General features: G+C 60.8%; 1 protein-coding gene across 2 annotated transcripts in view; it reads left to right on the top strand.

The window, feature by feature from the left end:
• SLC39A4 (solute carrier family 39 member 4) overlaps positions 1–12,081 on the top strand; it is a 28,128-nt gene extending 16,047 nt beyond the window's left edge. For both annotated transcript variants that reach the window (XM_084618109.1, XM_084618110.1), the window contains 9 exons: positions 165–415; positions 2,513–2,684; positions 3,066–3,238; positions 4,434–4,595; positions 5,216–5,323; positions 5,740–5,794; positions 6,777–6,929; positions 7,224–7,411; positions 8,467–12,081. In XM_084618109.1, coding sequence (XP_084474235.1) covers positions 165–415; positions 2,513–2,684; positions 3,066–3,238; positions 4,434–4,595; positions 5,216–5,323; positions 5,740–5,794; positions 6,777–6,929; positions 7,224–7,411; positions 8,467–8,598 — 1,394 coding nt within the window. In that variant the 3' untranslated portion in view covers positions 8,599–12,081. The remainder of the gene's footprint in view (positions 1–164; positions 416–2,512; positions 2,685–3,065; positions 3,239–4,433; positions 4,596–5,215; positions 5,324–5,739; positions 5,795–6,776; positions 6,930–7,223; positions 7,412–8,466) is intronic.
• Positions 12,082–14,401: the final 2,320 nt, after the last annotated feature.

Below are 14,401 nucleotides of genomic sequence, written 5' to 3'. Positions count from 1 at the left end.
CTCTGGGCAGCTTGTGCGCCAGCATCCCCGGGCCCCAGCCAGCTCTGAGCCCTGGGGTGAGGGAGGATTAGAAGGGGACAGGGCAGGAGGCTGCAGGGGAAGGGCCGCTCCTGCCCGGGGGCGACTGGGCAGGGAGCTGGCATGACAGGGTTGCCCTGGGACAGGCCTGACTGCACTGATGGGCCATCTGGCCTTGGGGCCAGAGGATGAGCACGCGGACCACCACCATGACAATGAATCACACGCCGATCACCACACGGAGCCCGCATCAGCTCCCCATGACAGCCAGCGCCACGGCGATCACACAGACCCCGACGATCACTTGGACCCGCACCCCGGCGACACGCTCAGGAAGCTGAGACGGAGCCTCCCCGGGCAGCGGGCGCTGGATGATCCCGGTCTTGTCTGGGACACGGTAGGCAGCAGGGCCACTGCTCTCCCCAGGTCAGCTGCCCGAGGGACCCAGAGTCCAGGGCAGGGGCATCTGGAGAATCACTGGGTTAAAGGCCAGAGGGACCCAGATCATAGTCTGACCTCCTAGGCGTCACAGGCCCCCAGCACCCCCATGCGAACCCCACAGCTGAAACGTGACCGATGCACCCCAGCCCACAGGCAGAGCACAGCAGGGACTGAGGGGTACCGGTGCCCAAGGCCCCGCAATGGCAGGGCAGTGTCCCAGTGAGCTACACCCAGCGAATCCTGGCAAGTGCTGCAGGGGAAGGTGACCCCCCTGAGGTCCCTGCCAGTCTGACTGGGGGGAAACTCCTTGCCCACCCCACATGTGGGGATGTCAGACCCTGGGCATGTGAGCAAGAACCAGCCAGCCAAACACCAGAGAAAGGGACTGCCATCCCCAGTGCTTGAGGAAGGAGATAAATCCTCCAAGGATACACTGGGACAGATCCCTTCCTGAACCCGCCGGTGGCCGGCTGAAGCCCTGAAGCATAGACACAAACCGGAAGTGTGCCCCGGGCTGCCGAGCCCTGCCCCCACCATCACCAGCCACCCACCAGAAACGCATCCAGCTCTCTCCTTCCTAACCCCAATTCAGTTGCTCTCCCCAGAACCACTAGTGGGAGGCTGTCCCACAGCCCGAGAACAGAACCCAGGAGTCCTGATTCCCAGGCTCCCTCTAGCCACGCTCCCCTCCCAGGGCTGAGAACAGCCTTTCTCAGGGCAGTGGGTACTGCCTGGCAGCAGACTGGCTGGGCAGAGGCCTGGGGGCAAAGCTGTGGGATAGGGAAGTTTCACACCCACGTTTCAGTTTGGGGCTGGAGTCGTGTCCTGCTGTCTGGTGCGCAAAGGGCAGTCACAGACCTCGGGGCAGGTCTCAGTGGCAGGAAGCAAAGAGCGTGGACTGCACCCTCAGCAAGTATGCAGATGACACTAAACTGGGAGGAGAGGTAGATACACTGGAGGGGAGGGATAGGATACAGAGGGACCTAGACAAATTGGAGGATTGGGCCAAAAGAAATCTGATGAGGTTCAACAGGACAAGTGCAGAGTCCCGCACTTAGGACGGAAGAATCCCATGCACCGCTACAGACTAGGGACAGAGTGGCTCGGCAGCAGTTCTGCAGAAAAGGACCTAGGGGTGACAGTGGACGAGAAGCTGGATAGGAGTCAGCAGTGTGCCCTTGTTGCCAAGAAGGCCAATGGCATTTTGGGATGTATAAGTAGGGGCATTGCCAGCAGATCGAGGGATGTGATCGTCCCCCTCTATTCGACATTGGTGAGGCCTCATCTGGAGTACTGTGTCCAGTTTTGGGCCCCACACTACAAGAAGGATGTGGAAAAATTGGAAAACGTCCAGCGGAGGGCAACAAAAATGAGGAGGGGACTGGAACACATGACTTATGGGGAGAGGCTGAGGGAAATGGGATTGTTTAGTCTACGGAAGAGAAGAATGAGGGGGGATTTGATAGCTGCTTTCAACTCCCTGAAAGGGGGTTCCAAAGAGGATGGATCTAGACTGTTCTCAGTGGTAGCAGATGACAGAAGGAGGAGTAATGGTCTCAAGTTGCAGTGGGGGAGGTTTAGGTTGGATATCAGGAAACATTATTTCACTAGGAGAGTGGTGAAGCACTGGAATGGGTTACCTAGGGAGGTGGTGGAATCTCCATCTTTAGAGGTTTTTAAGGCCCAGCTTGACAGATCCCTGGCTGGGATGATTTAGTTGGGGTGGGTTCTGCTTTGAGCAGGGGGTTGGACTAGATGACCTCCTGAGGTCCCTTCCAACCCTGATAGTCTATGATTCTATGAAGAGCCACCAGCCCAGGCAGTGTGGCAGCAAGAGCGTTATGCTTGGGCCTCGGGCTGGCAGCGAACCAGGGCAGAGCAGGCTGAGAAGCAGGAAACCTTCTGAGGGTGGGCTAGACCCATGTCGCTGGAGCTGGGACAAAGCCCTGGAGAGGCCGCTATCCACTGGCTGAGGGCCCTGGGCCGTAGGGGGCTCAGATCCGTGGCTTGGGTGCCCCTGACTCCGTCAGTAACTCACCATCTGTGTTTCCAGATGTGTCTGAGCCCCGGCGACCTCCTGGAGATCTACAGCCTTGAGGCCGACGCAGGGATCTCTGGCCCGGACTTCACCAGCCTCAGCCCGGCTCTGATCCAGCAGCAGCTCAGCGGGGCCTGCTCTGTCCTTCACCTGAGCGTGCCCAGCGGCCGCCTGACCGTGGCAGAAAGTGAGGCCCTGTCTCCTGTACTGCTTTCCGTGCCGAGCCGGGGCTGCCAGGCGAGAGGGGCCCCGTGGCTGGGCTTGGCGGTGCTCGTGTGTTATGTCCCGCCTGGGTTAGAACAAGGGGCAGCCCCCGGGGCGTGCGGAGATCTCTCCATTTCCAAGCAGCTGGTTGTGGGGTGGGATGCGGTGGCCCCGGTGCCCCATGTCCCCACAGCCGCTAAGAGCGAGTGCCCCCTCCCACGTCCTGTGCCCTGCGGGGGCAGACCCCAGCTCCTTCCTGCCTCAAGTGCCTGGGGGAGGAGCTGGGCGGGGGCCTCGGGCTGGCTGGGAGTACCGCGTCCTGCCCTGTGCGGGCCGGGGTGGGTGACACCCACTCTCTGCACAGGGTACATCTATGGCTCGCTGGCCACGCTGGTGATCTGCCTGTGTGCGCTGCTGGGCATCGTCCTGCTCCTGTGCACCGTCTGTGCCAGCACCTACCCTTACGTCATCCAGGGCTTTGTCAGCCTGGCCGTGGGCTCACTCACCGGGGACGCCCTGCTCCACCTCATCCCCCAGGTGAGCTGCCGGGCCAGCCGGGGGTCCGCGCCTGGGCACTGCGTGCACAGCTCGGAAATGGGCATGGGTGAGCACCCCGGTCGCTGTGTGCGTGGGCACAGGGGCGGGTGCACATGGGTGTGTGTACGGGCACGTGGGAGTGTGTGTGGGTGTCCCGGCGTCCCCGGGCGATGCTCTGGAACTGCTCCCCATGAAGCCAGGCAGGACTCTGGGGCAGTCTCCTTTCTGTGAGCAGCCTGTCTTCAGGACACACAGCTCACCCAGCTCCACCTTCCTGGGTCTGACCTCGGAGCATTCAGCCTCCTCTGCCCCTCCGTGCGCTTCCCACAGCGAGTCCGCCCAGGCAGGGTCCTGGGGAAGCCAGAGGGTCCTGCCCCCCAACACCACAGTCAGACGGGACTCTCAGCCAGCCAGTAAAACAGAGGTTTATTAGACGACAGGAACACGGTCTAACACAGAGCTTGTAGGTGCAGAGAACGGGACCCCTCAGCTGGGTCCATTTTGGGGGGCAGTGAGCCAGACAACCCCGTCTGCACTTCACTCCATGTCCCCAGCCAGCCCCAAACTGATTCCCCCTCCAGCCCCCTCCTCCCCTGGGCTTTGTCCCTTTCCCGGGCCAGGGGGTCACCTGATCCCTTTGTTCTCCAACCCTTTAGCTCTCACCTTGCAGGGGGGAAGGGCCCAGGCCATCAGTGGCCAGGAAACAGGGTGTCGGCCATTCTCTGTGTCCAGACCCCTGCACACATCTGCCCTCTAGGGCTCTGCAACGATCATACACCCTTACCCCACCCCCTAGATACTTAAGAACTGCCTAGGGGAAACTGAGGCACCCCCACACTATTCAGAGGAACATTAAGAACAGTTCTGCTTCGTCACAGCGGGCATGTGAGAGTGTGTGAACATGGATGTACGTATGGGCACGTGGGTGTGCATGTGGGTGTAGCTATGGGCACGTGGGTGTTCATGAGGGCACATGCGAGTGCGTATGGGCACGTGAGAGTGAGTGCACGTGGGTGTGCAGATGGCTGCATGCGTGCTGGCCAGTGGCGGGGTGGGGGGGAGAATGCACATGGGTGTGTGGCAATGGCAGGGGCGTGTGCTTACACACGGGGAGTGCGTGGGCAGAGAGGGGGAGTCCCAGCGTGCCCAAGCGATTCCCCGCCCCGGCTGAGACTCCCTAGTGCTGTCGTTGCAGTTCCTGGGCCTGCACTCGCACGCGGACGAGGGGCACGCGCATGGGGCTGAGGAGGCCGGGCCCAGGGACACCACCTGGAAGCTGCTGGCCGTGCTGGGTGGCATCTATGCCTTCTTCCTCCTGGAGAAGTTCTTCAGCGTCCTGGGGGGCGACGAGCCCAAGGTTTGGGGGGCGACGGAGGCAGGGGGCAGGTGGGGGAGGGAGATGGGGTATTTTGGAGGGGCGGGATTCACAGAAAAAGCAGGTGCTCTCCCCTGGCAGCCAGCGCTGACCCCAATGCCCCAGTGCAGCACTAGGGGGTGCTGTGGTGCTGGGAGCAGAGCAGGGGCTCAGCAGGGGGCGCTGAGGTATAGGGAATGGGGCAGGGGCTCAGTAGGGGGCGCTCTCCCCTGGCACTCAGCCCTGACCCCAATGCCCTGGGTGGGGTAGGAGGTGCTGTACTGCAGGAAGGGGGCTCAGCACGGGGTGCTGGGAGGGGGGCTCAGAAGGGGGCGCTCTCCCCTGGCAGGCAGTGCTCACCCCAATGCCCCAGGGGGTGGGGGTAGTGGGAACTGTGCTGCTGGAATGGGTTAAAGATCTCCTGGCCCTTTCCCCGCGTCTTAGCCAACACCCCGTCAGGCGCTGCCTGGCTGCCTCCCTGCCTCCCGTTGGGCACAGGTGGTGCTGGTGCTCCATGCCCTGGGCTGCGGGAGGCGGGTGCCCGCGGGGCCCGGGGGCCGCTCCCTATCGGTGCCATGGCGGGGGGGAGGGCGCTGGGTGAGCTGTGTGTCTTGTTCTGGCAGGAGGAGGCTGGCGGGGGCCACCCGCACGACCACGCCATGACCTTGCAGCTCTACCAGGCAGAGCAGAAGAGGAAGAAGCAGGAGAAAGGAGCCTCGCAGGCTGACCTGGTAAGGCCCAGCCCCCCGGATGGTGGGGGGGGATGACGCAGGCTGCAGGGCGGGGCCAGCCAGGTGGGCCTCACCCACTGGGCAGCGCCAGGTACAGCCCGGTGAGCACGTCCCTGAACGTCGCCTCCCCCTTGCTAACTTCGCAGCCTGGCACAGCTCTGGGGCTGGCCTGGCAGTGAAGGGGTTAGGGGCAGTTCTGGGTCCTGCTCACGGCTGCCCTCTGCTGGGCGGAGCGGGGCGCGTGTCCCATGCCGGCTGTGCCTGGCCCTGCTGGGGGTGTGGCCAGGGGTCCCAGGGTCACTGCTCGGGTGGAGGTCTGGGCCCCACGGGGCATCCTCAGGCAGCTGCTGCCAGCAGAGGGCTCCCCCGGGTGAGGGCCAACCCTCACGCTCCCTGTCCATCCCTCCCTCCTCCAGGTCACCGCGGAGGAAGCCAGTCTCAGCAAAACGGGGCAGGGGAGACGCACCCGGGGTGAGTGAGTTAGGGCCTCTACCCCGCAAGGGGCGCCAGCCCTGTGAGCCCCTCGGTGCCACTCTCCAGCCCCAGCACCCCCCAATCAGACGCCATCCAGCCCCAACGCCCCCCAATCAGACCCCCCCACCCCAACCTGGGAACCCCCAATCAGACCCCACCCAGCCCAACGCCCCCCAATCAGACCCCCCACCCCAACCTCGGAACCCCCAATCAGACCCCACCCAGCGGGGGTAGGATCAGCTCAGGCACCGGAAGGCTGGAGCGGAGGAAATCCCTGGGGTAGGGACCACCCTGTGTCTGGGGGGGCCAGGGCAGGTGGGACCTACAGCCTCTTACCCGCAGCCGTGGGGCTTCATCTTTCTGCTGCTGCTCCTGCCTGGTGCCCCCGGCACTTCGCTGCCCCTGGTGCACTCACCCCCCAGCTTAGTGGTTTGGGAAAAGCAGAAATATTTGTTGCCCCCCCCCAACCCAGGTGGGACTTGAACCCACAATCCCCAGCTCCGGAGGCTGGTGCCTTATCCATTAGGCCACTGGGCCATTGGTGTGGGAGCTGCTCTCACATTCACACAGTGACAAGGGCTTGACATTGTTCCACCCCAGCAGAGGCACCAGGCCTGGGGCCACCTGGGTCTTCGGGGCTTCATGACCCATCCCTAAAGTATCCGCCGTTCACTGCTGTCAGAGACGGGCACCAGGGTCGCTGGGCTGAGCCTGTGCAGGAGGGGGCGGGGATCCTGGCAAGCTGGGCCTGGGGGTCTGGGTGGGTGGGGCCGGGGGTCCCAGGCTGGCTGGGCCTGGGGCTGTGGGCAGGGCAGGGGACTCAGGCTGGCTGGGACTGGGGGTGTGGGTGGGGCAGGGGGCCTGGGGGTTGGGCCTGGGGGTCTGGGTATGTGGGGTGGGGGGCCCCAGGCTGGCGGTGGTCTCTCCATTGGGAGGGGACTGGCCCCTGGCCTAGCCCTGACTGCCCTTCACTCCACAGAGCAGCGCATGATCCCCTACATGATCACCATCGGAGACGCCATCCACAACTTCGCCGACGGGCTGGCCGTGGGGGCCGCCTTCTCCACCTCCTGGAAGACGGGGCTGGCCACGTCGCTGGCCGTGCTGTGCCACGAGCTGCCGCACGAGCTAGGTGGGCGGCTGCCCCGGGGGGTGGGGGAGTCGCCGGATGCTCAGCCAGCGCTGGGCTGCCCCAAGGCCGTGCTGCGGGGTATTCAGCCCAGACCCCCAGGGGAAATTTCCCAGGGACTCCGGCCCGGGACCGGCTCAGAGCCGCTCTTACCGGGCTAGCTGCGGGGTGACTCCAGGCTCCGGCTGGGCCAGCCAGGGGAGGTGACGCCCAGCCCAGGCTGGCGTAGTGGGGGGTGACCGGCCGCCCAGGCGAATGGCAGCCCCCGCTGACGGGCTCTCGTTCCCGCCCTGCCAGGGGACTTCGCGGCTCTGCTGCACGCGGGGCTAAGCGTCAAGAAGGCCTTGCTGCTGAACTTCAGCAGCGCCCTGACCGCCTTCCTCGGCCTCTACATCGCCCTCTCGGTGACGACGGGCGAGGAGTTCCAGGCCTGGATCTTCACCGTGGCCACGGGCCTCTTCCTCTACGTGGCCCTTTGCGACATGGTGAGCGGCTCGCACACAGGCTTCCCCTGGCTACGGACCCCTGCCCTGCCCCCACGCCCAGCTCGAGAGAGTCCTAATCCAAGGGTCCCGCTGAGAGCTGAGTCTGGGGGTGTGGGGAGCCCAGGGCTGAGCTAGCAGGGGGCTGCGGGTCGGGATTGAGGGGCATCGGCAGAGCTGGGGGAGTGGGGAGCCCAGGGCTGGGCTAGCAGGGGCTGCGGGTCAGGACTGAGGGGTGTCAGCAGAGCTTGAGGGAGGGGGGAGCCCAGGGCTGGGCAAGCAGGGGGCTCCGGGTCGGGATTGAAGGGTGTCGGCATAGTGGCACGGGGGGTAGCCTAGTACTGGCTTTCTCCTCAATGCCCCTCGTTTTCATTAGCCCTCCCCCGCCGTTCCCTGTCACACCCGCCCCCCTCCATCCAGCCCACCGGCACCGACCTCCCGCTCCCGGCCGGGGGTTCTGGCAGAGCTCCCCAGCTCCGCGGGCTGGCCAGGGCGTCCCATGGCTGGGAGCCCTGCGGGGAAGCCAGGGCAGTGCAGCGAGCACGCGCCCAGTCAGGGCGGATCCCTGTGGGCTGTGGTGCCGAAAGCGGGGTGGGGACTTGCTAGGGGGCGCGCTCCCTTCAGGGTCCCTAATGGCTGTGATGTGCCGGCCCAGCGCGACGGGGCGCTGCCTTTTGGATGAGACGTGAAACTCAGGCCCCTGCTCTCTTGCACTCAGCAAAGCTCCCAGGGTACTTTCCCGCTGCTGGGGCCTTAGCCCCCTGTCCTGGCCGAACCCCAGTGTGGGCGCTTCCCTTCGGCCCCCCCTGCAGCTGGGATTTATCTGGGCAGTGGTGCTGTGGCCGTGAGCCAGTTGCCCTGACCCACCCCAGAGGTGGCTGCATTTCAGTGGTGGGCGCTGTGAATCCTGCTGGGAGAGCTGTGGGCCCTGCAGTGCTGTAGCCCCTGACTGAGTCGCCCTCACAGTGCAGGGCTGCCAGGGCCACGCGCCCCAGGCTGCGGCTCCGTACCGGGCACGGTGGGTGCAGGCCCTGCCCTAACCCCCCTTTCCCTTCCAGCTGCCCACCATGATGAACGTGAAGGACAAGCGGCCCTGGCTGCTCTTTGCCCTGCACAACCTGGGCCTGCTGGGGGGCTGGGCCATCCTGCTGCTGCTGTCCCTGTATGAGGAGAACCTTACCCTGCTGTGACCCCTGCCCGGCCCCCCATGGACCTGAGCCCACAGGGGGAGGTGGGGCTGCTTCCAGGGGGGAGGGGCACAACCAAGCAATGGGCATGACTGAGGGGAGGCTGCTCTTCAGCGATGCCCGTGGACTGTCTGCAGAGCACCCTGTGCCCCTGTCTGTTTGTGCTATTTATTGGGAGAGCAACACCCCCTGGGCCCTGTGCGGGCACTCAGAGGCATGGCACCGTTCACACCCAGCCCCCGGGCCCTGTGCGGGCACTCAGAGGCATGGCACCGTTCACACCCAGCCCCCGGGCCCTGGGTGGGCACTCAGAGGGATGGCACCGTTCACACCCAGCCCCCGGGCCCTGGGTGGGCACTCAGAGGGATGGCACCGTTCACACCCATCCACCCAGCCCCCGCGTGGACACTCAGAGGCATGGCACTGTTCACACCCAGCCCCCGGGCCCTGGGCGGGCACTCCGAGGTGAGGCACCGTTCACACCCAGGGCAGCCACCCCAAACACAGATCTCAGGGACACTCTTCCCCCACCCCAGGGATCGCCCCTCCCACGGCACTGCTCACCCAGCGTGGCTTCGCTCCCTGGGGCTTGGCTCAGGTCCTGCTGCCCTGCCCCCACCCCCTCCAAACTACCCCAGGTGCCCTGCAGGCCATGCAGCTGGGCAGCCCCTCTGGACAGGGATGGCCTGGGGCTCTCTGGAGCAGCCTGTTGCTTGCTCAGTGCCTGGCCCAAGGGGGCCCGATTTCTGCCGGGGCCTCCCGGCGCCACCATCTCACACAGCCCAGCCATAGACCCCAAACTCCCCCCACAGACCCTCTGCCCCACGCTGATCCCACACGGCTGCTCAGTGAAGGAGCCTCGAGCCGCCCCCTGCTCACACTCAGCCCTGCCCCGCAGGAGTGGGGAGAGCAGAAGGGGCTGGGAGGAGGCCACTGGCTTGGTTGTGTCGGGGGATCCGTGATGGCTCATGCCAGGCCCGAGTCCCGCAGAGCTCAGCCTGCCCCATGGACAATAAAACGATGCGTCTCCCAAGCTCTCTCTGCCTTGCTGTGGGCGAGGGCTGGGGCTGTGACGGGCCCGGGGCAGGGGGGTGGGACGTGCCCAGGCACCTGTGCCAATGGGGCCCGTAAGTGGCTGAAGGTTCCAGCCCCCTCTGCCCGCTGCTCAGAGGCCGTGCCAGGGGCTGGCAGCTCACAGGGCCGGTCCCTGGGAAGGGGTACAGCCTACGCACTGAGTTTTCTTTTCCCCCAAGGGGTGCTCCATCCCTGCTCTGCCCCAAAGCCCTGCCCCACTCTGCTTCTGCTCTGCCCTCATTGTGCCTCTTCCCACTTCTGACCCACCCCCTTCCCTGAGGCTGCACCCTCACTCCACCTCTTCCCACCCTCCGCCCTCCAGGCCCCACCTGCCCACTGCTCCCTGCCCTCCGCCCTCCCTCCCTGACCTGGGAGAGATTTCCTGAGACTCTGGCCCACGTGGCTCCTGGCCCAGGGCCTGCGGTGCTGGGGATTGGGGCTGTGCCCCATATGCACCAACTCCAATTGGGTGCTCTGCACCCCCCAACCACAGCTGTTCGGATGGCTCGGGAGGGAGCCCTGGCAGCCAATGAGCCCTGGCTGAACACGCATGGTCCCCTCCATGGGCGTACTTTGACGTCTATTTGCGGGGTCAAGGGGGTTAATAATATATAGAGGCCTAATTTCTGGATTTACCGAATGTTAGTGGTAGTTAAATTATAATGGACTTGAAATCACAAATACAGTTTACATTAATTATTTAATCACCTTTTTTATTTTAACATAATTATTTGCCATGTTTACCAGCTACCACTGAGAAATCAACATTAGCATAGAAACAAATTCTTGAATAAAGAGAACCGAGCACTCTCATGTAATTATGAATCACGTCTCCCTCGTCTGAGAGTTACATAAACATTGTCTTACTATAGAAATACTGTCTTTATCTTCATGTAGAAGCAATCGTCTTCCCTGGGGTTAGCTTTTCTTGGTTTTCGAGTAAAATAATTTGATGGGCCTAAATTAAAACAGAACAATATTTTACTCAAGTTCAAACTTGTAGAGGTCACAGTCACTTCTCTGTAGGTACTTTGCATCACCCTCTAGAGTCTAATCAAAAACGTTATCCCTGCCATAGGTTTTTAAAGTAATTTCTCAATGCGCTGGATCTAATTCCCATGGAAGTCAATAGGAGTCTTCGGCAAAGTCTACACTACACACTTGCTGTGGTATAATGACGTCACTCGGGGTGTGAAAAATCCACACACCCCCATGCTACATAGTTATAGTGACCCAACCACCCCCCCCAGCCCCATAGGCACTGCTGTGTCAGTGGGAGAGCGTCTCTCTTCCATTGGCTTAAAGCATTGTGACGAAGTGGGACTGTTCTTAATGTTTCCTCTGAATACTGTAGGGGTGCCTCAGTTTTCCCTATGCATTTCTAAAGTCTCTAGGTGGTGGGATAAGGGGGAGTAATTGTTGCAAAGGGCCAGTGTACATAAATGGCCAACGCTCTGTCTCCTGGCAACTGATGGCCTGGTCCCTTCCCTTCCCCCCTGCAAGGTGAGAGCTAAAGGGTTGGAGAATAAAGGAACTTGGTGACCTCCTGGCCCGGAAAAGGGACAAAGCCCAGAGGAGGAGGGGCTGGAGTGGAGTCAGTTTGGACAGGCTGGGGATGTGGAGTGAAGTACAGATGTGGTTGTCTGGCTCACTGCCCCCAAAATGGACCCAGCTGAGAGGTCCGGTTCTCTGCACCTACAAGCTCTATTTTAGATCATTTTCCTGTTGTCTAATAAACCTTCTGTTTTCCTGGCTGGCTGAGAGTCACGTCTGACTGCGAAGTTGGGGGGCAGGACCCTCTGGCTTCCCCAGGACCCCGCCTGGGCAGACTCGCTGTTGGAAGCGCACGGAGGGGCAGAGGATGCTGAATGCTCCGAGGTCAGACCCAAGAAGGTGGAAGCCGTGTGAGCTTTTTGCCCTGCAGACAGGCTGCTCCCAGAGAGGAGCCTTCCCCAGAGTCCTGCCTGGCTTCATGGGGAGCAATTCCAGAGCATCGCCCGGGGACCCCGTGACAAGCATCTTCTCCAGACCCCTACAGCAGTGCAGCTCCATCTGTGAAATTGACAAGAATGGACATGAATTTAGTAGGGCCCTACCAGGATGTGTCTAAAGACACCTCTTGATTCTGTACAACTGCTCCATTTAGGTGTCCAGCGAACCTGGGTCCGCTTGAAAGCGAGGACCTGAAATCACAGGAACTTCCGTTGAATTCAGCTTTCAGTTTGTCCCCAGACTCCGGGCAAGCAGGCAGGAAGGGAAGAAAAGGGAAAGAAACATCTACAAAACAAGATTTGTATGGCCCACTCCAAACTGAGTTCTCCTTATGGCACCCGTATCTTACCCTTTGCACGAAGCAGATCTGCCTGCATCGCTTGCCACAGAGTTAATGGTATTTTTAATAACCACATTGTATTTATTATCCTTACAAAATGGAAATAAAACCCTTATATGACATATGATCAAATATGTCTTTCAGAAAGACCAGGAGATAAATTTTCTCTTTCCCTGTGTCATGTTCTCCTGGGATGGGAGGGCTGCTATCTTTTGTTGCTGTTCAGTAAAACAAGTCTAAACTGTTTTTTCAGCCCAAAACAGACCATGCCCAGTGTAATGATGCTGGTTCTGGTGGGACCCAACTGAGAGTGCCAATTCAGGACAAATTGCTTCAAGCAGGGCGGTTACAGCCCCAGACTGGAGTTTCTGTGCATACCAAGGCAAACCAAACCAGCCAGACAGAGAAGACCTTGGTTTTACCCCACTGGCTAACCACAAGTCACACAAGCAATTCCCTTAGACACTCCAGTTTCCCAGTATCATCACCATTGCCCCTCGTTATGGGGACGAATGGTTATGAAAACCAATACCCCAGTAAAAGAAAAAGGTTCTCTCGATCCCAAAGGACCAAGCCCCGGACCCAGGTCAATATACAAATCAGATCTTACCCACAAATCATGCTGTTGCCAATCCTTTAGAATCTAAAATCTAAAGCTTTATTCATAAAAGGAAAAGGATAGAGATGAGAGCTAGAATGGGTTCAATGGAATCAATGACATACAGTAACAGCCAAGTTCTTGGTTCAGGCTTGTAGCAGGGATGGAATAAACGGCAGGTTCAAATCCAGTCTCTGGAGTCCATCCACAGCTGGCATGTGTCCTTCAGTCCTTGGTTCAAAGCTTCAGTGTAGCAATGTCCCTCCAGAGGTATGAAGCAGGATTGAAGACAAGATGGAGGAGCTGCAGCAGCCTTTTATAGTCTTTTGCCATGTGGTCTGTCTTTTTTTGTCCCAAAGACAAGCTGTCCATCCCATGGCCTGGAAAAACCTCAGAGTTCTGTTCCTAGGCAGGTCCCTGCCTACCTTGCTGAGTCCCAAGGGGCGTCTGCCTTCTCTTAATGGGTCAGTTGTACAGCGGATGGTCCTCAATGGGCCATCAAGCAGGCTAGGCAGAGCTGTCATCAACTTGTCTGGGGTGTCACCCAGAAGCATAGCATACAGACAGTATAGAGCCAATACATGTATCTTTAAATACAAAAACGATACATGCAAACAGATCACATAATCCTAACCAGCAAACCATAACCTCGTCTTAGACGCCTTATTCGACCCCCTTTATACACGATTTGGTGCCACTACAGGATCTTGGTCGCAACAATGTTCTATATGGTCCCAGTTCAAGTCAATAACGTCACACCCAGTAATTACACTTTGCTTCAACACATGCAATGCCCACATCAAACCATTGCTAAAGCCTGTCCCCTGCCCCTCCATGCCAGGTGCACCAGGATAGTGAGCAAGAGACACAGTCTCACAGGCATGCCCAGCTGTGCCCTCCAAGCCAGATATGGGGCAGGCAGGCTCAGCCTGGCAGGATTCAAGTTCTCAGATGTGGGGGGGATGTGGATGCACAGGGGCTCATTGGAGGATTCTGGGTGCAGGGGGAATGGGACTCTACGGGGGGGGGTCCAGGTGAAGGTGGTTGGAGCTCCGTGGGGGGCTGTCTGGGTGCTGGGGGGAGGGCTTAGCAGGTGGGGTCCAGATGCATGACGGTTGGGCAGAAGGGGGGGAAAACTTCCCATACAGTGACCCCGCCCCCCATGGGTAAGGAGCGATGGGGGCAGGAAGCAGGGGGGAGTGCAAAGCTTCCTGCAACCAGGGGAGGCTCCTGGGGGTAGGTCTGACCACCCCAGTGGCTCCCTGCAAGGGAAGTCCTGTCCCCCCATCTAGCAGCTGAGTGCTCCCCTGGGTTGGGAAGCAGCCTAGAAGCCTGGCTCTCCTCGCTGAAAACAGCCATGGTCCATGTGGGAAACTGACCAGTGGGCACAGAGTGCCCCCCCCAAGCACATTCCTTCTGCCCCCCTAATGGCCTGGCAGGAAGGGGCAAGCAGTGACTCCAGGGGCTCTGTGCCTGCTGGTCACTTTCCCCGCGTGAGCTGCGAGGGAGCTGATCCCTGCCCTTCCCTTAGGCAGCCCACATGGGCAAACTGATCAGCAGGCACCTGGAATCCCCGCCCCCCCGATCCGAGGGCTCCTCCGCGGGGGGAACAGGGCTAGGGGACAAATCCGGGTGCTCCCCTGCACATCCCCCCTGCAATGCACCCAGTGTGTGTGGGGGGGCATGTTCCCTTATAACATACCCATAACCTCCTCCCATGCCACTCAGTGAGAGCCATGCTAGGGATGGCCCCTCTCTGATAGCCCGGTGGGCCCTGCCTACTGCTCCCGGACCCAGGCCCA

This window comes from Lepidochelys olivacea (genome assembly GCF_965140295.1).
Source record: "Lepidochelys olivacea isolate rLepOli2 genome assembly, chromosome: 2".
NCBI classification, from domain to species: domain Eukaryota; kingdom Metazoa; phylum Chordata; order Testudines; family Cheloniidae; genus Lepidochelys; species Lepidochelys olivacea.
The sequence above is the reverse complement of the archived record's forward strand: the minus strand, read 5'-3'. Positions and strand labels throughout refer to the sequence as shown.